General features: G+C 37.7%; 1 protein-coding gene across 2 annotated transcripts; it reads right to left on the reverse strand.

The window, feature by feature from the left end:
* Window positions 1-136: 136 nt before the first annotated feature.
* fam189a2 (family with sequence similarity 189 member A2) lies at window positions 137-23,388 on the reverse strand. Of its 2 annotated transcripts, none has more exons than XM_058635507.1 (11): window positions 22,755-23,388; window positions 19,073-19,129; window positions 18,548-18,658; window positions 16,821-16,940; window positions 16,630-16,737; window positions 15,724-15,857; window positions 15,276-15,411; window positions 14,608-14,668; window positions 14,277-14,426; window positions 1,338-1,630; window positions 137-1,236 (listed from the first exon to the last, which is right to left on the reverse strand). In XM_058635507.1, exons 1-11 carry the CDS (start codon window positions 23,031-23,033, stop codon window positions 931-933), a joined length of 1,755 nt encoding a protein of 584 aa, XP_058491490.1. In that variant the 5' UTR covers window positions 23,034-23,388; the 3' UTR covers window positions 137-930. The 2 variants fall into 2 exon arrangements, with proteins under 2 accessions (XP_058491490.1, XP_058491489.1); XM_058635506.1 differs by having other exon boundaries at window positions 1,338-1,678; window positions 22,755-23,386.
* Window positions 23,389-23,935: the final 547 nt, after the last annotated feature.

Below are 23,935 nucleotides of genomic sequence, written 5' to 3' on the forward strand. Positions count from 1 at the left end.
GTCTAAAGAAAAGTAAACATCCAAGACGATGTTTGATTTATTTGCAAGCTTTTTCTGTGGTGTTCTTGCAATCGGAGCTTCTTTCCTGTACCAGAGCCAGAATGTATTTGCAACAATAAAAGACTTGGAGAAGGACGAGGATTCCAGCTGTGCTTTTTTATTCCCTCCTGTGTTCCACTGCTGTGTTCCACTGCTGTGTTCCACTGCTGTGTTCCACTGCTTTGTTCCACTGCTTTGTTCCACTGCTGTGTTCCACTGCTGTGTTCCACTGCTGTGTTCCACTGCTTTGTTCCACTGCTGTGTTCCACTGCTGTGTTCCACTGCTGTGTCACTGTGGCACGGACTCTTTTGTTAACAAAAGGCTCATGTGATGAAATCAAATCTACACCAAAGTCCTCGCTCGTCTGTTTGTGTAATTACGGTCAAACTGATTTAAGAGTTACAAACACTGACGTCACAAAGTGACACGATGTAAAATCAGTGATTTTCTCTGTGAAGTTTGGTGCTGGAGAGCGAGTTGTTTATAAAGTGACACAAACTTCAGAAAACGCTGATAAGATACATGATGTATGAGTGCACTCTTGTGACGGAGCCACAGTTTTCATCCTAAATAATCTTGTCTAATCTTAATGTCAAAGAACTGCTGTCCTTTCAATCCGTCAATCAAATTTTATTTGTATAGCCCACATTTATTAACAAGGCGCGACATCGTCTGTCTGTACAAGGCTCGCGTTCATTTACTAGAATCTCTGTCAATGTCGCGTCCTCGGAGACTGGACATGTCCACACACACACACACACACACACGCACACACACACGGTCAGTGGTTGCAGTCCATGGGTTAAAAAGTTTTCGCCACAGTTAAAGGCAGCGGCGCCTCAGCTGTGCTGCCACCTACAATAATGATGCTAACACCGTTTGGCTTGGGTTCAAAGCACAGTCTCTCTAAAAACTCCAATCAGACTGTGAGGCCGATCAGGAAGATCCGGGCGGGATCCCGTCCTCGACGTGGACCTGGAACTCGCTCTGGATTCTGCCCTCCTGCTGTTTCTTCGATGCTCCAAAGACTCGAGTGCAGCGCAGGTGAATGAGCTCAGGTCCCCGCAGCTCTGAAGGTGCAGCAGACCAGGTCTTCTCCTGCGGTGGTGGGGAAAAGTCTGGCAGGACGTGCTCGCCGGCTGCTGTTGCTGGGCGGGTTTGGGTTGAGCGGGACCCATTCGTGAGTCAGTGAACACCTGGAAGAAGAAGGTAAACATTTTGACCAGATGATCAGCAGGTGTTTGTGTCTCAGACTGGTTCTGCTGAAGTTCAAAGATGCTGCTGCATGTGCTCCTACCTGTTCTATGTAACTGGCACAGCGCACCGCCTCCTCCATGTGCTCCTGATCCGACTGCAGGACATGTCGTATGCTCTCCACCAGTTCCTGGACCTCGGGGGCCAGACCCTGTGTGGCTGGCTGCTCCAGGATTTTCCTGACCAGCTCCTGTGTGTGTCTGTAGCTCTGGTAGTCCACCATAGAGGACGGTCGAGGCCGGCGCGGGTTCCTGCCGTCGTTGTTGCTACGTCGCAGCGTGACCTGCCCCTGGGAGTGGGCAGCCAGTGTGGGCTGGGAGGTCTGGGTGGAGGAATCTGTTGTTTGGGGAGAAGGAGCAGGGGGGGCTTCACTGCTGCTCCACACTACAGAAAACATCACAGGAAGATTCTTCAGTCTCCAATTACCAACACACTGTGGAACCAACCTTTGTTCATTTACACACAGTCTGCGTCACAAGATATCAAAGTATAACAATACAGTACTGTAAATGAACATTTCTGTCAAAATGACTTTAATGTTTATCAAACATTTTATGTGAAATTTAAGAAGAAAATGATTGAATGAATTATTATAACATATAATAATATAATTATATTGGACGACATACTATACTATGACCTTTTTGTCAAAATTTGGACGACATACTATACTATGACCTTTTTGTCAAAATTTGGACGACATACTATACTATGACCTTTTTGTCAAAATTTGGACGACATACAATAGTATGACGTTTGTGGTCAAAAATTTGGACGACATACTATACTATGACGTTTTTTGTCAAAATTTAAACGACATACAATAGTATGACGTTTGTGGTCAAAATTTGGATTACATACTATACTATGACCTTTTTGTCAAAATTTGGACGACATACTATACAATGACCTTTTTGTCAAAATTTGAACGACATACTATACTATGACTTTTTTGTCAAAATTTGGACGACATACAATAGTATGACTTTTTTTGTCAACATTTAGACGACATAAAATAGTATGACTTTTTTGTCAAAATTTGCACGACATACTATACTATGACTTTTTTGGTCAAAATTTGGACGACATACTATACTATGACGTTTGTGGTCAAAATTTGGATGACATACTATACTATGACCTTTTTGTCAGAATTTGGACGACATACTATACAATGACCTTTTTGTCCAAATTTGGACGAAATACTATACTATGACTTTTGTCAAAATTTGCACGACATTCTATACTATAACGTTTTTGGTCAAAATTTGGACGACATACTATACTATAACGTTTTTGGTCAAAATTTGTACGACAGCTTTTTGGTCAAAATTTGGACGACATACTATCCTGTGACTTCTTTGGTCAAAATTTGGACGACATACTATACTATGACTTTTTTGTCAAAATTTGCAAGACATACTATACTATGACTTTTTTGGTCAAAATTTGGACGACATACTATACTATGACGTTTGTGGTCAAAATTTGGATGACATACTATACTATGACCTTTTTGTCAAAATTTGGACGACATACTATACTATGACCTTTTTGTCAAAATTTGGACGACATACTATACTATGACCTTTTTGTCAAAATTTGGACGACATACAATAGTATGACATTTGTGGTCAAAATTTGGACGACATACTATACTATGACGTTTTTTGTCAAAATTTAAACGACATACAATAGTATGACGTTTGTGGTCAAAATTTGGATTACATACTATACTATGACCTTTTTGTCAAAATTTGGACGACATACTATACAATGACCTTTTTGTCAAAATTTGAACGACATACTATACTATGACTTTTTTGTCAAAATTTGGACGACATACAATAGTATGACTTTTTTTGTCAACATTTAGACGACATAAAATAGTATGACTTTTTTGTCAAAATTTGCACGACATACTATACTATGACTTTTTTGGTCAAAATTTGGACGACATACTATACTATGACGTTTGTGGTCAAAATTTGGATGACATACTATACTATGACCTTTTTGTCAGAATTTGGACGACATACTATACAATGACCTTTTTGTCCAAATTTGGACGAAATACTATACTATGACTTTTGTCAAAATTTGCCCGACATTCTATACTATAACGTTTTTGGTCAAAATTTGTACGACAGCTTTTTGGTCAAAATTTGGACGACATACTATCCTATGACTTCTTTGGTCAAAATTTGGACGACATACTATACTATGACTTTTTTGTCAAAATTTGCACGACATACTATCCTATGACTTCTTTGGTCAAAATTTGGACGACATACTATACTATGACTTTTTTGTCAAAATTTGCACGACATACTATACTATGACTTTTTTGGTCAAAATTTGGACGACATACTATACTATGACGTTTGTGGTCAAAATTTGGATGACATACTATACTATGACCTTTTTGTCAGAATTTGGACGACATACTATACAATGACCTTTTTGTCCAAATTTGGACGAAATACTATACTATGACTTTTGTCAAAATTTGCACGACATTCTATACTATAACGTTTTTGGTCAAAATTTGGACGACATACTATACTATAACGTTTTTGGTCAAAATTTGTACGACAGCTTTTTGGTCAAAATTTGGACGACATACTATCCTATGACTTCTTTGGTCAAAATTTGGACGACATACTATACTATGACTTTTTTGTCAAAATTTGCACGACATACTATACTATGACTTTTTTGTCAAAAGTTAGACGACATACTATACTATGACTTTTTGTCAAAATTTGGACGACATACTATACTATGACTTTTTTGTCAAAATTTGAACGACATACTATACTATGACTTTTTTGTCAAAATTTGAACGACATACTATACTATGACTTTTTGGTCAAAATTTGGACAACATACTATACTATGACTTTTTGGTCAAAATTTGGACGACATACTATACTATGGCAGGGCCACACGGTGGTGTAGTGGTTAGCACTCTCGCCTTGCAGCGAGAAGACCCGGGTTCGAGCCTCGGTTGGAACAAGGGCCTTTCTGCATGGAGTTTGCATGTTCTCCCCGTGTGTGCGTGGGTTCTTTCCGGGTACTCCGGCTTCCTCCCACAGTCCAAAAACATGCAATGTGGGGATAGGTAAAATTGGACACTCCAAATTGACCATAGGAGTGAGTGTGAGAGTGAATGGTTGTTTGTCCGTCTCTGTATGTGGCCCTGCGATGGACTGGCGAACTGTCCAGGGTGTACCCCGCCTATCGCCCGATGTAGCTGAGATTGGCACAGCACCCCCTGCGACCCTCTGACGGAGGATAAAGCGGTAGATGATGACTGACTGACTGACTATACTATAACGTTTTTGGTAAAAATTTGGACGACAGCTTTTTGGTCAAAATTTGGACGACATACTATCCTATGACTTTTTGTCAAAATTTGGACAACATACTGTACTATGACGTTTTTTGTCGAAATTTAAACGACATACAATAGTATGACGTTTGTGGTCAAAATTTGGACGACATACTGTACTATGACGTTTTTTGTCGAAATTTAAACGACATACAATAGTATGACGTTTGTGGTCAAAATTTGGATTACATACTATACTATGACTTTTTTGTCAAAATTTGGACGACATACAATAGTATGACTTTTTTTGTCAAAATTTAGACGACATACAATAGTATGACTTTTTTGGTCAAAATTTGGACGACATACTATACTATGACTTTTTTGTCAAAATTTAGACCACATACTATACTCCGAATATTTTGTGGTCAAAATTTGGACGACATGCTATACAATGACCTTTTTGTCAAAATTTGGACGACATACAATAGTATGACGTTTTTTGTCAAAATTTGGACGACATACTATACAATGATCTTTTTGTCAAAATTTGGACGACATACAATAGTATGACGTTTTTTGTCAAAATTTGGACGACATACTATACAATGATCTTTTTGTCAAAATTTGAACGACATACTATACTATGACGTTTGTGGTCAAAATTTGGACGACATACTATACTATGACTTTTTTGTCAACATTTGGACGACATACTATAGTATGACTTTTTTGGTCAAAAATTGGACAACATACTATACTATGACTTTTTTGTCAAAATTTGGACGACATACTATACAATGACGTTTTTGGTCAAAATTTGGACGACAGTTACTATGACGTTTTTGTCAACATTTGGACGACATACTATAGTATGACTTTTTTGGTAAAAATTTGGACGACATACTATACTATGACTTTTTTGTCAAAATTTAGACGACATATTTTGACTTTTTTGTCAAAATTTGGACAACATACGATACTATGACTTTTTGGTCAAAATTTGGACGACATGCTATATACTATGACGTTTTTATCAAAATGTGAACGACATACTATACTATGACTTTTTTGTCAAAATTTGAACGACATACTATACTATGACTTTTTTGTCAAAATTTGGACGACATACTTTACTATGACTTTTATGTCAAAATTTGGACTACATACTATACTATGACGTTTTTCTCAATTTGGACGACATCCGATACTATGACTTTTTTGGTCAAAATTTGGACGACATACTATACTATGACGTTTTTGGTCAAAATTTGGACGACATACTATACTATGATGTTTTTGTCCAAATTTAGACGACATACTATACTATGACTTTTTTGTCAAAATTTGGACGACATACTATACTATGACTTTTATGTCAAAGTTTGGACGACATACTATACTATGACGTTTTTGGTCAAAATTTGGACGACAGTTACTATGACGTTTTTGTCAAAATTTGAACGACATATGACGTTTTTCTCAAAATTTGGACGACATCCTATACTATGACTTTTTTTGGTCAAAATTTGGACGACATACTATACTATGACGTTTTTGTCAAAATTTGGATGACATACTATAGTATGACCTATTTGTCAAAATTTGAACGACATACTATACTATGAATTTTTTTGTCAAAATTTGAACGACATACTATACCATGACTTTTTTGTCAAAATTTGGACGACATACAATAGTATGACTTTTTGTCAAAATTTGAACGACAAATTATATTATGACTTTTTTGTCAAAATTGGGATGAGTATTTGACAAAAAAGTCATAGTTTAGTATGTCGTCCAAAATGTGACAAAAAAGTCATGGTTTAGTATGTCGTCCAGTATTTGACAAAAAAAGTCATAGTTTAGTATGTCGTCCAATATATGACAAAAATGTCATAGTTTAGTATGTTGTCCAATATTTTACAGAAAAATCATAGTTTAGTAAGTAGTCCAAAATGAGACAAAAAGTCATAGTTTAGTATGTCATCCAAAATTTGACAAAAAAGTCATGGTTTAGTATGTCGTCCAGTATTTGACAAAAAAGGCATAGTTTAGTATGTCGTCCAGTATTTGACAAAAAAGGCATAGTTTAGTATGTCATCCAAAATTTGACAAAAAAGTCATGGTTTAGTATGTCGTCCAGTATTTGACAAAAAAGGCATAGTTTAGTATGTCGTCCAGTATTTGACAAAAAAGGCATAGTTTAGTATGTCGTCCAATATATGACAAAAATGTCATAGTTTAGTATGTCGTCCAATATTTTACAGAAAAATCATAGTTAAGTATGTCGTCCAATATGTTACAGACAAATCATAGTTTAGTATGTCGTCCAAAATGAGACAAAAAAGTCACAGTATAGTATGTCGTCCAAAATGAGACAAAAAAGTTATAGTTTCGTATGTTGTCCAGTATTTGACAAAAAAGGCATAGTTTAGTATGTCGTCCAATATATGACAAAAATGTCATAATTTAGTATGTCATCAAATATTTTACAGAAAAATCATAGTTTAGTATGTCGTCCAAAATGAGACAAAAAAGTCAATAGTATAGTATGTCGTCCAAAATGAGACAAAAAAGTCATAGTATAGTATGTCGTCCAAAATGAGAAAAAAAAGTCATAGTATAGTATGTCGTCCAAAATGAGATAAAAAAGTCATAGTATAGTATGTCATCCAAAATGAGATAAAAAATTCATAGAATAGTATGTCGTCCAACATGAGACAAAAAAGTCATAGTATAGTATGTCGTCCAAAATGAGACAAAAAAGTCATAGTTTAGTATGTCGTCCAAAATGAGACAAAAAAGTCATAGTATATAGTATGTCGTCCAAAATGAGACAAAAAAGTCATAGTATAGTATGTCGTCCAAAATGAGACAAAAAAGTCAGAGTTTAGTATGTCGTCCAAAATGAGACAAAAAAGTCATAGTATATAGTATGTCGTCCAAAATGAGACAAAAAAGTCATAGTTTAGTATGTCGTCCAAAATGAGACAAAAAAGTCATAGTTTAGTATGTCGTCCAAAATTAGATAAAAAAGTCATAGTATAGTATGTCGTCCAAAATGAGACAAAAAAGTCATAGTTTAGTATGTCATCCAAAAAAAGATAAAAAATTCATAGAATAGTATGTCGTCCAACATGAGACAAAAAAGTCATAGTATAGTATGTCGTCCAAAATGAGACAAAAAAGTCATAGTTTAGTATGTCGTCCAAAATGAGATAAAAAAGTCATAGAATAGTATGTCGTCCAAAATGAGACAAAAAAGTCATAGTATAGTATGTCGTCCAAAATGAGACAAAAAAGTCATAGTTTAGTATGTTGTCCAAAAAGAGACAAAAAAGTCATAGTATAGTATGTCGTCCAAAATGAGACAAAAAAGTCATAGTATAGTATGTCGTCCAAAATGAGACAAAAAAGTCATAGTTTAGTATGTCGTCCAAAAAGAGACAAATAAGTCATAGTTTAGTATGTCGTCCAAAATGAGACAAAAAATTCATAGAATAGTATGTCGTCCAACATGAGACAAAAAAGTCATAGTATAGTATGTCGTCCAAAATGAGACAAAAAAGTCATAGTTTAGTATGTCGTCCAAAATGAGACAAAAAAGTCATAGTATATAGTATGTCGTCCAAAATGAGACAAAAAAGTCATAGTATAGTATGTCATCCAAAATGAGATAAAAAATTCATAGAATAGTATGTCGTCCAACATGAGACAAAAAAGTCATAGTATAGTATGTCGTCCAAAATGAGACAAAAAAGTCATAGTTTAGTATGTCGTCCAAAATGAGACAAAAAAGTCATAGTATATAGTATGTCGTCCAAAATGAGACAAAAAAGTCATAGTATAGTATGTCGTCCAAAATGAGACAAAAAAGTCATAGTTTAGTATGTCGTCCAAAATGAGACAAAAAAGTCATAGTATATAGTATGTCGTCCAAAATGAGACAAAAAAGTCATAGTTTAGTATGTCGTCCAAAATGAGACAAAAAAGTCATAGTTTAGTATGTCGTCCAAAATTAGATAAAAAAGTCATAGTATAGTATGTCGTCCAAAATGAGACAAAAAAGTCATAGTTTAGTATGTCATCCAAAAAAAGATAAAAAAATTCATAGAATAGTATGTCGTCCAACATGAGACAAAAAAGTCATAGTATAGTATGTCGTCCAAAATGAGACAAAAAAGTCATAGTTTAGTATGTCGTCCAAAATGAGATAAAAAAGTCATAGAATAGTATGTCGTCCAAAATGAGACAAAAAAGTCATAGTATAGTATGTCGTCCAAAATGAGACAAAAAAGTCATAGTTTAGTATGTTGTCCAAAAAGAGACAAAAAAGTCATAGTATAGTATGTCGTCCAAAATGAGACAAAAAAGTCATAGTTTAGTATGTCGTCCAAAATTAGATAAAAAAGTCATAGTATAGTATGTCGTCCAAAATGAGACAAAAAAGTCATAGTTTAGTATGTCGTCCAAAATGAGACAAATAAGTCATAGTTTAGTATGTTGTCCAAAAAGAGACAAAAAAGTCATAGTATAGTATGTCGTCCAAAATGAGACAAAAAAGTCATAGTTTAGTATGTCGTCCAAAATGAGATAAAAAAGTCATAGAATAGTATGTCGTCCAAAATGAGACAAAAAAGTCATAGTATAGTATGTCGTCCAAAATGAGACAAAAAAGTCATAGTTTAGTATGTTGTCCAAAAAGAGACAAAAAAGTCATAGTATAGTATGTCGTCCAAAATGAGACAAAAAAGTCATAGTATAGTATGTCGTCCAAAATGAGACAAAAAAGTCATAGTTTAGTATGTCGTCCAAAATGAGACAAAAAAGTCATAGTTTAGTATGTCGTCCAAAATGAGACAAATAAGTCATAGTTTAGTATGTCGTCCAAAATGAGACAAAAAAGTCATAGTATAGTATGTCGTCCAAAATGAGAAAAAAAAGTCATAGAATAGTATGTCGTCCAAAATGAGACAAAAAATTCAGAGAATAGTATGTCGTCCAAAATGAGACAAAAAAGTCATAGTTTAGTATGTCGTCCAAAATGAGACAAAAAAGTCATAGTATATAGTATGTCGTCCAAAATGAGACAAAAAAGTCATAGTTTAGTATGTCGTCCAAAATGAGACAAAAAAGTCATAGTTTAGTATGTCGTCCAAAATGAGACAAAAAAGTCATAGTTTAGTATGTCGTCCAAAATTAGATAAAAAAGTCATAGTATAGTATGTCGTCCAAAATGAGACAAAAAAGTCATAGTTTAGTATGTCATCCAAAATGAGATAAAAAATTCATAGAATAGTATGTCGTCCAACATGAGACAAAAAAGTCATAGTATAGTATGTCGTCCAAAATGAGACAAAAAAGTCATAGTTTAGTATGTCGTCCAAAATGAGACAAAAAATTCAGAGAATAGTATGTCGTCCAAAATGAGACAAAAAAGTCATAGAATAGTATGTCGTCCAAAATGAGACAAAAAAGTCATAGTTTAGTATGTCGTCCAAAATGAGACAAAAAAGTCATAGTATGGTATGTCGTCCAAAATGAGACAAAAAAGTCATAGTATAGTATGTCGTCCAAAATGAGACAAAAAAGTCATAGTATGGTATGTCGTCCAAAATGAGATTAAAAAGTCATAGTATGGTATGTCGTCCAAAATGAGACAAAAAAGTCATAGTATGGTATGTCGTCCAAAATGAGATAAAAAAGTCATAGTATAGTATGTCGTCCAAAATGAGACAAAAAAGTCATAGTATGGTATATCGTCCAAAATGTGACAAAAAAGTCATAGTTTAGTATGTCGTCCAAAATGAGACAAAAAAGTCATAGTATGGTATGTCGTCCAAAATGAGACAAAAAAGTCATAGTATAGTATGTCGTCCAAAATGAGACAAAAAAGTCATAGTAAAGTATGTCGTCCAAAATGAGACAAAAAAGTCATAGTATAGTATGTCGTCCAAAATGAGATAAAAAAGTCATAGAATAGTATGTCGTCCAAAATGAGACAAAAAAGTCATAGTATAGTATGTCGTCCAAAATGAGACAAAAAAGTCATAGTTTAGTATGTTGTCCAAAAAGAGACAAAAAAGTCATAGTATAGTATGTCGTCCAAAATGAGACAAAAAAGTCATAGTATAGTATGTCGTCCAAAATGAGACAAAAAAGTCATAGTTTAGTATGTCGTCCAAAATGAGACAAAAAAGTCATAGTTTAGTATGTCGTCCAAAATGAGACAAAAAAGTCATAGTTTAGTATGTCGTCCAAAATGAGACAAAAAAGTCATGGTATAGTATGTCGTCCAAAATGAGAAAAAAAAGTCATAGAATAGTATGTCGTCCAAAATGAGACAAAAAATTCAGAGAATAGTATGTCGTCCAAAATGAGACAAAAAAGTCATAGAATAGTATGTCGTCCAAAATGAGATAAAAAAGTCATAGTATAGTATGTCGTCCAAAATGAGACAAAAAAGTCATAGTTTAGTATGTCGTCCAAAATGAGACAAAAAAGTCATAGTTTAGTATGTCGTCCAAAATGAGACAAAAAAGTCATAGTATAGTATGTCGTCCAAAATGAGACAAAAAAGTCATAGTATAGTATGTCGTCCAAAATGAGACAAAAAAGTCATAGTATGGTATGTCCTCCAAAATGAGATTAAAAAGTCATAGTATGGTATGTCGTCCAAAATGAGACAAAAAAGTCATAGTATGGTATGTCGTCCAAAATGAGATCAAAAAGTCATAGTATAGTATGTCGTCCAAAATGAGACAAAAAAGTCATAGTATAGTATGTCGTCCAAAATGAGAAAAAAAAGTCATAGAATAGTATGTCGTCCAAAATGAGACAAAAAATTCATAGAATAGTATGTCGTCCAAAATGAGACAAAAAAGTCATAGAATAGTATGTCGTCCAAAATGAGACAAAAAAGTCATAGTATAGTATGTCGTCCAAAATGTGACAAAAAAGTCATAGTATAGTATGTCGTCCAAAATGAGACAAAAAAGTCATAGTATAGTATGTCGTCCAAAATGTGACAAAAAAGTCATAGTATAGTATGTCGTCCAAAATGAGACAAAAAGGTCATAGTATAGTATGTCGTCCAAAATGAGACAAAAAAGTCATAGTATAGTATGTCGTCCAAAATGAGACAAAAAAGTCATAGTATAGTATGTCGTCCAAAATGAGATAAAAAAAGTCATAGTACAGTATGTCGTCCAAAATGAGACAAAAAAGTCATAGTATAGTATGTCGTCCAAAATGAGACAAAAAAATTCATAGAATAGTATGCCGTCCAAAATGAGACAAAAAATTCATAGAATAGTATGTCGTCCAAAATGAGACAAAAAAGTCATAGTATAGTATGTCGTCCAAAATGAGATAAAAAAGTCATAGTATGGTATGTCGTCCAAAATGAGATAAAAAAGTCATAGTATAGTATGTCGTCCAAAATGAGACAAAAAAGTCATAGTATGGTATGTCGTCCAAAATGTGACAAAAAAGTCATAGTTTAGTATGTCGTCCAAAATGAGACAAAAAAGTCATAGTATGGTATGTCGTCCAAAATGAGACAAAAAAGTCATAGTATAGTATGTCGTCCAAAATGAGACAAAAAAGTCATAGTAAAGTATGTCGTCCAAAATGAGACAAAAAAGTCATAGTATAGTATGTCGTCCAAAATGAGATAAAAAAGTCATAGAATAGTATGTCGTCCAAAATGAGACAAAAAAGTCATAGTATAGTATGTCGTCCAAAATGAGACAAAAAAGTCATAGTTTAGTATGTTGTCCAAAAAGAGACAAAAAAGTCATAGTATAGTATGTCGTCCAAAATGAGACAAAAAAGTCATAGTATAGTATGTCGTCCAAAATGAGACAAAAAAGTCATAGTTTAGTATGTCGTCCAAAATGAGACAAAAAAGTCATAGTTTAGTATGTCGTCCAAAATGAGACAAAAAAGTCATAGTTTAGTATGTCGTCCAAAATGAGACAAAAAAGTCATGGTATAGTATGTCGTCCAAAATGAGAAAAAAAAGTCATAGAATAGTATGTCGTCCAAAATGAGACAAAAAATTCAGAGAATAGTATGTCGTCCAAAATGAGACAAAAAAGTCATAGAATAGTATGTCGTCCAAAATGAGATAAAAAAGTCATAGTATAGTATGTCGTCCAAAATGAGACAAAAAAGTCATAGTTTAGTATGTCGTCCAAAATGAGACAAAAAAGTCATAGTATAGTATGTCGTCCAAAATGAGACAAAAAAGTCATAGTATGGTATGTCGTCCAAAATGAGATTAAAAAGTCATAGTATGGTATGTCGTCCAAAATGAGACAAAAAAGTCATAGTATGGTATGTCGTCCAAAATGAGATAAAAAAGTCATAGTATAGTATGTCGTCCAAAATGAGACAAAAAAGTCATAGTATAGTATGTCGTCCAAAATGAGAAAAAAAAGTCATAGAATAGTATGTCGTCCAAAATGAGACAAAAAATTCATAGAATAGTATGTCGTCCAAAATGAGACAAAAAAGTCATAGAATAGTATGTCGTCCAAAATGAGACAAAAAAGTCATAGTATAGTATGTCGTCCAAAATGTGACAAAAAAGTCATAGTATAGTATGTCGTCCAAAATGAGACAAAAAAGTCATAGTATAGTATGTCGTCCAAAATGAGACAAAAAAGTCATAGTATAGTATGTCGTCCAAAATGAGACAAAAAAGTCATAGAATAGTATGTCGTCCAAAATGAGACAAAAAAGTCATAGAATAGTATGTCGTCCAAAATGAGACAAAAAAGTCATAGAATAGTATGTCGTCCAAAATGAGACAAAAAAGTCATAGAATAGTATGTCGTCCAAAATGAGACAAAAAAGTCATAGAATAGTATGTCGTCCAAAATGAGACAAAAAATTCATAGAATAGTATGTCGTCCAAAATGAGACAAAAAATTCATAGAATAGTATGTCGTCCAAAATGAGACAAAAAAGTCATAGAATAGTATGTCGTCCAAAATGAGACAAAAAAGTCATAGTATAGTATGTCGTCCAAAATGAGACAAAAAAGTCATAGTATAGTATGTCGTCCAAAATGTGACAAAAAAGTCATAGTTTAGTATGTCGTCCAAAATGAGACAAAAAAGTCATAGTTTAGTATGTCGTCCAAAATGTGACAAAAAAGTCATAGTTTAGTATGTCGTCCAAAATGAGACAAAAAAGTCATAGTTTAGTATGTCGTCCAAAATGAGATAAAAAAGTCATAGTATAGTATGTCGTCCAAAATGAGACAAAAAGGTCATAGTATAGTATGTCGTCCAAAATGAGACAAAAAATTCATAGAATAGTATGTCGTCCAAAATGAGACAAAAAAGTCATAGTATAGTATGTCGTCCAAAATGAGATAAAAAAAGTCATAGTATAGTATGTCGTCCAAAATGAGACAAAAAAGTCATAGAAGTGTTGATCAACAGAACACTGTCCCAATGTCAAGTTCTCATCCCAATCCAGATTCCCAAAAAAGGATAGTCCCTTATGTGGGATAGGAAACGATTTTCAAATATTCAAATAGTCATTAAATTATAAAGAAATCAAATAGTTAATGAGACTATGATCTAAGGGTTGAATAATTCCCTGTGGTTATGCTTGAAAAGCCCATCTCACCTTTAGCAGCCAGGTCGATTAACACCGGGTCACTGTTGGAGCGACGGAGCCGGGCTTTCTTTCTGGGAGCCGGTGCTGAAGGATGCTGCTGCTGAGGTTTAGCCTGTGGAGCGACACCTCGTGACACTGAAACCACCTGAGGATTCACATCTGAATGAAAGCACACACAAAAAAACAAGTGGTTCTCAGAGTGTCCTCACCATAAATGCAGCCGCACAGAAATCTTTTTATTTAGAACATTTACAAAGCTATCATTAATTATTATAATAATAATAATAATACAGAAAGCTGAGGAGTCATGTTAAGGCGGAGCATGCAGACACAGACGTACCTTGAACACAGGCTGGTGGAGGTGGTGACGTGGTAGGCGGGGTCACAGTCTGCTCCGCCTCCTGAAATAAACAGAGATCACACTGGTTTTCTCAATCACTGGGAAAGTAACGAGGATGTGACCTGGAGCTCAGAGCAGGAGCAGAGGTGTTTCTGGGGCTTTTCCGTTGTGCAGTTCTCGCACTACTCTGCTCGACTCGACTCCATTTCTTTTATTTGCTTTTCCATTAGGGAGAGAACCTGATTCCTGAGCTGAGCCGATACTAAAAGGTGACGTCAGCAGACTGTCGGCCACTGATTGGTCAGAAAGTGGTTTTTACAGCGAGCATACTGTCACTGTACACACACACACACACACAGATGTTCCTGTGTTTGACGGCTGACGAGAGGATCCAGCACCACGTCCTTCATTAGTAATAGAAAGTAATGGAAAACGACGGCCTGATAGTCGAGTAAAGTAGTTCAACAACTGTATAATGAAGAAGCACCATTGCAGTTATGTATTATTATATATTACATTATACTGAAATCTGCCCTTCTGTACCTTTAAATCATCCTTAACATAAACTGTATACTGCAGAGAATAGTGTTGTTGTAGTATTTTTTAACATTTAACATTCCTTAAACATTCAGAACGTTCTCAGTTGTAAACGTTAGTTTGGAGAATACCTGAGTGACGGCACTGCTGGAGCTTCCTGCGACAGCCTCATAAGGAGGCGGGGGGTCCAGTGGACAGAACACCTCCACTCCTTTGATTCGAGCCCCATAGATGTGAGGGAGGGGGATCACGCTGTTCCCCAGCATCCTGAACACACACACACACACACACACACACACGCTGCTCAGCCTCCTTTATAACACGGGTGTGATTATTATATATATATATACATATATATATATATATATATATATGTGTATAATACAGCAGCACACTGCACACACGCACAAAGCTACACTTTCAAGTCAGGGATGGTTTTCCCTGCGTGTTAGAATAATGATCATGTGATCATCATGTGATCCTCATGTTGAACTGTGTAACAAACATTCTGCTCCTTAAACCCCGACAACACAGAGTTCACACACATACGTCACAGTTCAAAGTTCAAACCTCGTTTACCTGCGAGCCACGCGCGGCGTGTACGAGTAGAACGTGGAAAAGTAGGAGGGAGGAGGGGCGGGGGCCACAAACTCATCTGGGTCCGGGACCTGAGCAGGCTCCTCCCTCTCTTCCACCGTGGCCCTGTGCTCGTCCTGTCACACGAGAACGGGACAAGACGATGAGACGTTTTTTAACTTGAGCAGCAGTCGTCTCTGAGTCTCTGAGTCTCTGAGTCTTCTCCTCTCCTGTGTGAGTCCAGCAGAGGAGAAGACTCAGACTCTCTTCTGACATCGTAAAGCTCTCCATCGTGGAAATATCAACCCTAATCTGAAGCAACTGTCTAACACCAAGGTCAATCTAAGACGTTATACATTTAGATTCTATAATGGGAATCTTTTGTAAAGAGGTGAACATGTGTCTGTCTCTTGTTTGACTGGAAAATAACATAATTACTCGATGAATCCTCAAATATTTTGACATCAATTATTCCGTTTGATTTCTGATTGTTTCAGCTTCTTAAATGTGAACATTTCCTTTGGTTCTTTGCTCCATAAAACAAAGAAATCATTTTAGTTTGTGGACAAAAATGATTATTTCCAGGTTTGACAAACAACGTGAAAAGAATCGACAGATTAATGGATGATGAAAAGAATCGTTAGTTGCAGCTCTAATAACGTTCACATCTCAACGATTCATTGATTATCAATCGATTACTAAATGAATCTTCAGCTAGTTTAATAATCAGTTTAATAGTTTCTAGTTATCAAATTATTCCTCTTCTTAAAGTTGAAGAAAAACCTGGTTTCTTTGCTTCACATAACAAAGACATTTGAGGTCCAGGACGTTTTATGGACGGATCACAAATCGACAGATGAATCAGTAATGTGTGTGTGTGTGTGTGTGTGTGTGTGTGTGCGATCATACCATGCAGGGTGTTCTTGCAGTGAAGATCTGCAGGTATCTGAGCGCAGCAGCCATCAGACACACAGCTGTGGTCAGAGCGTTCAGAGCACAGAGAGCAAACAACACTTTCTACGAGAGAAAAACACAGTGAGAGCAGAGAACGCTGCAGCGTCGTCGTCTGTTTTTCACAGCAGTTTAAACTGTGGTTGCACCTTGAGCAGGATCCTCATGGTGCTGCAGGAGTGAGCAGGGTGCAGCTCCAGCAGCTTCTCCTCAGGACATTTGGAGGTGGGCGAGAGGGAGCAGCAGTAACACACGTCTCCGTCCTCACTCTGAAACAACAACGTAAGGATGATGACGTTACATGGTAATGAATATTTCAATTGAAGTTTGACAGGTCTCTCTTGACATGAGATGAGGAATGAGATAAACAATGGGATAACCTGTGTAAATAAAGGTTAAATAAAATAAAAAATATGTATATAAATATGCGTAAACTGTCCTATGTATAATAATGACACAGCCTTTTATATTATTTATCTCTTATCATTTACAGTATGTGGACTCACCTCAGCCGATGAGTCGCCATTATTTGATTTGACAGAGATTTTAACACTGGATGAACAAAACCCTCTCATTTCAAACGCTGACGCACGTGACACGTTTACTTCTTCTGTGATAAAGATAGCACAACACACTTCCCTTCACTGCAGGATATTTACTACACCAGGGTCAGCACAAGGGCACCGAACATGAGCAGAGCACGCACACGCACACACACACACACACACACACACACACACACACACACACACACACAGCCTCCTACAGTGCACGAGTGTGAAGTCAACAACAACAAGACTTCAACAACATCCCATGACCAAGAGGAAAGGAACTGGGCTTGTAAACAGTGCACACGGCAGTGAGCAAGGCACCCAATCCCCATTGCTCATTGTCTCATTGTCCAGTGCCGCTCCTAAACCCAGAGTATTGGGAGGGACGCATGAGGAAGGGCAACGGTGTAAAAAAAATAAAAAACATGTGGATCATCCACTGATCTGTGGTCTAGAGAGACACACAGTCAATAATAAGATGTGTTTTTGTTTGACAGCTGAAGACACCACATGTGCTGCTCTGCTTTTGTAGACGGAACGTCAGGGGACGTTCCTGAAGAGGGAACGTCCCCTGACCTAGGGTTTTTAACTCGGAGCAACCGCAACATACCACGACCGCTAACCGCGCTCATCGCATGTTACTACTGTTGTTGTTTGTGTGTAGAAAAATACCACGTACAACACTGTTATTGACTGTTACTGCAGGTCCGTCTCTTTGGCTTTAACACTTCACTCTGAGCTGAATCTTTATTGAAAGACCGTAAATCCCTCTGCTGTTAAACATCCATCGCAGCTTCCACGTGTGTCTCAACTCAAGCCTGTTTACGTCCAGTGACCTGAGAGCGGCTCGGCTGAGTGAGTGTGTGATTACGAGCCAGTTCAGTATTAACAGAGATAACAGATAGTGAGGCAATGATGTCTAATGTTCTGTGTCGTGGGAAGAAATAAATACTCCGTGTGTGTGTTTGTGTGTTTGTGTGTTTGTTTGTCATCGTTTAGCAGCAAGAAATAAGGTTGTTGACCCAGAGTAGCTACATCTTTGTCCCCAGAGAGACAAAGTCTCCTGAGCTTCCTGTCCACAGTCAGAGACACAAACACGCTGTGCTGGCCATTTCACTGTGTACTGACATGTACACACACACACACACATATAAATGTATATATATATATATATATCTACATATATATGTATATATATGTATATATATATATATATATACATATAGATAGATAGATAGTGCAGGGGGAAGCAGAGACATGTTGAAGGTGGAATCAAAATCCAAATCAAAAATCAAATGACAGAAACAAACAGGTGTCAGTCTCACCAGTTGGCAGCTGGTCATACTGGAAACCAGCTGGGCTCCCTGGCAGCACAGGATGAATCCGGCCAGATTAAGGAGCACACACACCACAGACAGCAGGACAAACACATTCACCTGGAGATGGAGGGGTGTGAAAGAAGCAAGGGAAGATGGATTATTGTCCTTTATTGTCCTTTGTGTCTCACCGTGTTCATGATGTGTTCACAAACCATCAATCACATGATGCTGAAATGTAATGCAAGCAACAAACAGAGATGATACGTCGTCAGACTGAAACAGACACGTGTCGCGTTGTGTAGTAAATGTATTATTCAACTGCTTTAAAGGGTTAGTTCAGGTTTTCAGGAAGTGTGGTGTATGAAACTAAGCACTTAGTAACAGATAGCACCTAATAATATCTACACCTGCCTAAGTCTAGAATATCTTATCACATCAAAGAGCAAAGAGAAAAGCATTGATTTGACATCATGGATTCAAACATCAGTGTTTGACTGAAATGACGACATGAGGCAGCAGCGTGGATCTTACCAGCAGGAGCATGGGCTTCCTCCATGTTGTGAGTCCTACAATACCTGAGAGAATAACCTGCAGAGACACAACACACTCATTAAAACTGGCCCTCCTCTGATCGCTCATTCGAAACGCATTAACACTTTGATTGACAGCTGAATTTGTGCATGAGGACATGTATGTGCTGCCTGCTGTGCGTGTGAAACAATGTCATTTCAGGTGCATTTGTTTCATTGGTTTTATTGACGCCATGTGAAGATAAACGCTAGTTTTTGTGGAAATTAGACCCAGATCGAAAAATACTGAAACAACTTTAGGTTAAGGAACTAACCCCAGTTCTCTGAATCATGGGTGAATAGGGACGTCCCGATGTCAGATTTTAGCGACATCTTTGTTGTGAGAGGGAAAAACCGCGATAATCATGATTTTAGAGTTTTTATTCACTCACTTTCTTTGGTCCTGTAATTTAAAGCCTTCAAACCAAGTTTACACTGAAGAAATAACAACAATAACAATAATAATAATAGAAGATGAACAAAGACAATGTCAGGTTGGGAATAGCAGGCACAGGAATGCACCAAAATAACATAATAACATGATAATAACATGATAATAATATGATAATAATCAAATACTTACAGCAGGACAACACAGGACAGACACTGTCTGTTTTACCTTGATTTGGACAAAGACGGATGGTATATAAAATATACATATATATATATATATTCTATTATAATCTATGATTTATGACTGAAGCTGACTTATTTTATCTGGTGGCAGCCATGTTTTCAGTCAGCAGTGTGTCAGCCCATCCAACCTCTCTTCATAAAAGCTTAACTATCACTTTGAAGTTTTCTGTAGGCAGAATTATTTTGGGTATTATTGATCAGTAATTCCACAATAACCTCTCAGCCTCATGAATAATGAATCGAGTGATCGATTGTGAAATCCATTCACAATCTCACAACCAAATCTCCAGTAGGGCGGAGACTTTTTATTCCAAATTCAATATAATTTGTGAAATGACATGTTCTGAATGCAGGCTGCCATCTCGTAACCCGTCTGATCAACACATGAGACTTGATCAATAAATCCTATATAATTATTGTCTCCATGGGAACGTGAGGATAAAGCAATTCAGCGCATATTAATAAAATCAGTCCATGTGGTTATTTCAGCTGACATTTGACAACAAAGTGTCTAACTATCCGTCAACAGACATAACAATGTACACTTCAAATGTTGCCTGGTTGACACTGTTTACAGATACAATGACAACATTAACACTTGAATCACATTGAATCCTAGCTTTCACTTATGATAATGCATATCCTTCTAATGATAACGAGCGCACGGCTACACTCTGGTGTGAATCCAAATAAAAGAAAGATAACACATCATTGAAATGCCAGGGCTTTGTTTTATTAAGTATAAGTATTCAAATCTCTCATACTCACGTTTTACAGCAATTTAAAACTACAAAAAACATATTTATTTATATCTGATGACCTGCAGTACAGTCATGGCCGACACTACTATAACACATCTGGCCTTTCTGACAATCGTGGGTGTCGTCCAATTATAGGCTGTAGTGGGAGGAGTTAACAGGCGGCACAAGTATCAAACATGGGGGTGTGAGCAGATGGGAGCGAGTTGCCCGGGAGACGGATGTTGCGTACTTTTGTTTAGAATCCTAACTTTGTTGTTAGTTGTTTTTTTTTACGTTACTCAGCTCAAAACATCGGCCACACAACAGCTGCTCACTGACAGTCACGTTTATTCACGCCACTTCTGTGAGATCCCAAATCCCTGGAATCTCAGATATGAACGTTGTCTTGGATGGGTTAAGCTTAAACTTAAGCTGGATGATAATCTGTGCACTCATTTTGTTTAGTCTGTGTCAATACCAGCTGACACTGAGCCGATGAGGTTCCACCCTGAACAGGTCACCACTCAAACCACGGCAGCCACTATTGATGAATGTTAGTTTGGTTTGTTTATAACTAACTAAGTCTTTGCCCCAAGGCATTTATGTGGAGCAACGTTGTGTGTTTCTGTTGTGAGTCCAGCTTTATTATGACTGACACAAGCAATAAGGAGAGCACAGCTCAGATTTGACTGTGCAGCTGTGACGATGTACGGGAATCCATGAGATAATCAAACACAGGGTCTTATTTATTTATTTATTTAGGTTCTCGGTCATAAGCCGTGTTTCCATCCAGTGGAACGGTTTGGTTTGGTTAAGTACGTATTATCTGTGTTTTCATTAGGAACAGTACCAAAGTTACCAGAGTTACCAGACTAAAACAAATTTGAATAAATATCTTATTGCGATTATTTTGACAGGAATTGCGATTGCGACATGATTCGCGATATCAGGTCATTTTTCCGTCATTATTCTCATTTTCAATCAAAAGACATATTTAAAATGAAGACTGTGTGATGTTTGTGCAGATGTGTGACAAACAAAGACGTTCAGGGCGGAGCCAGACCAGCTCAATCACTCCCTCACACACAAACAGCAGCTGGACGTCCTCCATTGTTGTGTGTTGTGTTGCGTTCGATGCTGTCGTTCATTGTCGTCGCATCAGTACGACGTTGTGTGGAGAGCGCGCCGTGAGCACGGCAGTGACGTTGTGTTGTCTGTAGTTCTACAGTATGACGACAATTGAGGACACACATAAACACAACGCTCCTCCAGAGCAACAATCACGACACCTAAAGCCGCGAGTCGACGTATTTCTGGTTCTACCCCAGATCTGCTGACTCAGCTCCGCTAACGTCTAAGTGCTAACATTCACACCAGACTCTCGTGGTCAAGCGTCCTGGGATTATTGCACCACAAACAGGAAACGATGGGTGTAAAGTCTTTACACATCCATATCAGATCGTCCAGATAAAAATCGATTTTTTAACACTAGACTGGTGAAAAGTGAACATACAGCATGACCCGCGCCATACCCAGTACATTTAGTAATACTTTATACAATATTATAGTACTATTATACAGTTCTAACACGACTCGAGCGCTCTATCATTCGTGTTACCTGCTCTGACGACACGGTACTAAAACGTAACATCAACAGACTGCCGGTCACTGATTGGTCACAGAACGTTGTCACTGGACGAGTCACGAGTCCTCCACAAGAATTTAACTCAACAACGCCCAACTGTTGATCAGTTCAAAATCCTGAAAACGTGCAAGGAAATTTCTCAAATCTCAATATTTAACACGCGGCAAAAAGCCACTTCAGTTCCGTGACTCTGTCAGATGGAGTCGGCGCTCCTTCACGCAGGAAGTACTGTGCTGGGCCGCGCTATGGCGACCCCGCCCACGTTAGGGAGGTACAACGAAGTAATGGAAAACCACTGACACCAAACTGAGCACAGACGAGTGAGTAGAGCCGAGTGCTGCTGGAACTCTATCGTGGAAAAGCGTCGTGAGAGCGTTAACAGGAGCGTGGGCTCTCTGTGATTGGTCAAAGTCTCCAGTCGTGTTCTCTCACATCACTTCATTTGCATCATAGTTTGTAATAACTGATCAATAATCTTTCCTACTGTGCCTTTAATAAACCAACGTGTGTGTGTGTGTGTGTGTGTGTGACTACATATTTATAACCAACAGTATTAAATAACCTGTGACAGCATCCAAGACACAGACAAGTGAACCCACGATGACTTGAGGGCCCTAACTTACCGAGGAGCCTGCCCAGAAGGGACACGAGTTTCGGATGGGGGGAGAATTGCTGAGGGACAGAGCTCCGAACGACAGCGCCACCATGGAGCCGCCGAGCAGCAGCTGCAACAAGCCCAGAGAGAGCAGCGGCCGGCCGGGCAGCAGCAGCCGGGACCCGCTGCCAGTGAACCGGGAAGAGGCAGACAAACCGCGGGGTCGGTTCCGGCAGAAAGGCTCTGAAAGCTGCGACGTCCCGGTAACCGGACAGCAAGACCCCGGCAGCACCACAGGGAGTGACATCTGAGGCTGGTGGTCGGGCTGGAACCGTGCGAACAACAGAGAGGGGCGGTGCGGGAGGGAGGTTGTTTTTCACGGGTTAGAGAGCGGATAACGGCTGGCTTCAGTGGAGCTGCCCGCTGGTCCGGCCATGATGACGGTGTCCAGCCCGAAATAAGACGCTGGCTCAGGGCTCGCGGCTCACATTCACTTTCACATACTTTGGCAGCGGCACCGGGGTGAGTACAGTTCGGACGCGGGGGAGGGGCAGAGCAGACCATGTGGGACCTGTGGACGGGGGTGGTGGTCGTCGACTGATCCCGGTGTAAAATGGAGACACTTGAGATGGAACAAAAACAACAACAGCGTCACGGTTTTAAACACAACTGCTGCCTTTCTTAAGCCGACGATGGTTGTGTTTCAGGCCCGGGGTGGAGACCACGACGTCGGTTTAAAGCAGCGACACCCCCCGGCACGACCACCGTCATTAATCCCCCCAACTGTATTTATACTTTTGTATATTTTCGTCACATTTTTGATTTAGAGCAGAACAAAGTGGGAACAGAGGAGAAGTTTATACTAATATAAAAGATAGATTGATAATTATTGAAGATTTTTAAAACTAACTAATAAGGTTTAAACTACAATGGCTGCTAAATTAAGATGAATCACTGTAAAATTAAAAAACAGCAACATAATAATAATAATAATATAATAAATGCATACAAAGCAACAATCATTGCACAGAGCAATGTATCTAATATAAATATTGGATGATTGTTTACTGGCCCGGCCTATTATGGGATGTGTGAGCTGGCATTTTATTGCTCTTGAAGTTCAGGAAGAAAAAAGGTCAGAGGTGAAACTGAGAATGAGTCACATGTTCTTCTACTTTGTTCATTGTGATGATTAAAGAACGACTTATT

The sequence above is a fragment of the Solea solea genome, chromosome 8 (genome assembly GCF_958295425.1).
Source record: "Solea solea chromosome 8, fSolSol10.1, whole genome shotgun sequence".
In the NCBI taxonomy this organism is placed as follows: domain Eukaryota; kingdom Metazoa; phylum Chordata; class Actinopteri; order Pleuronectiformes; family Soleidae; genus Solea; species Solea solea.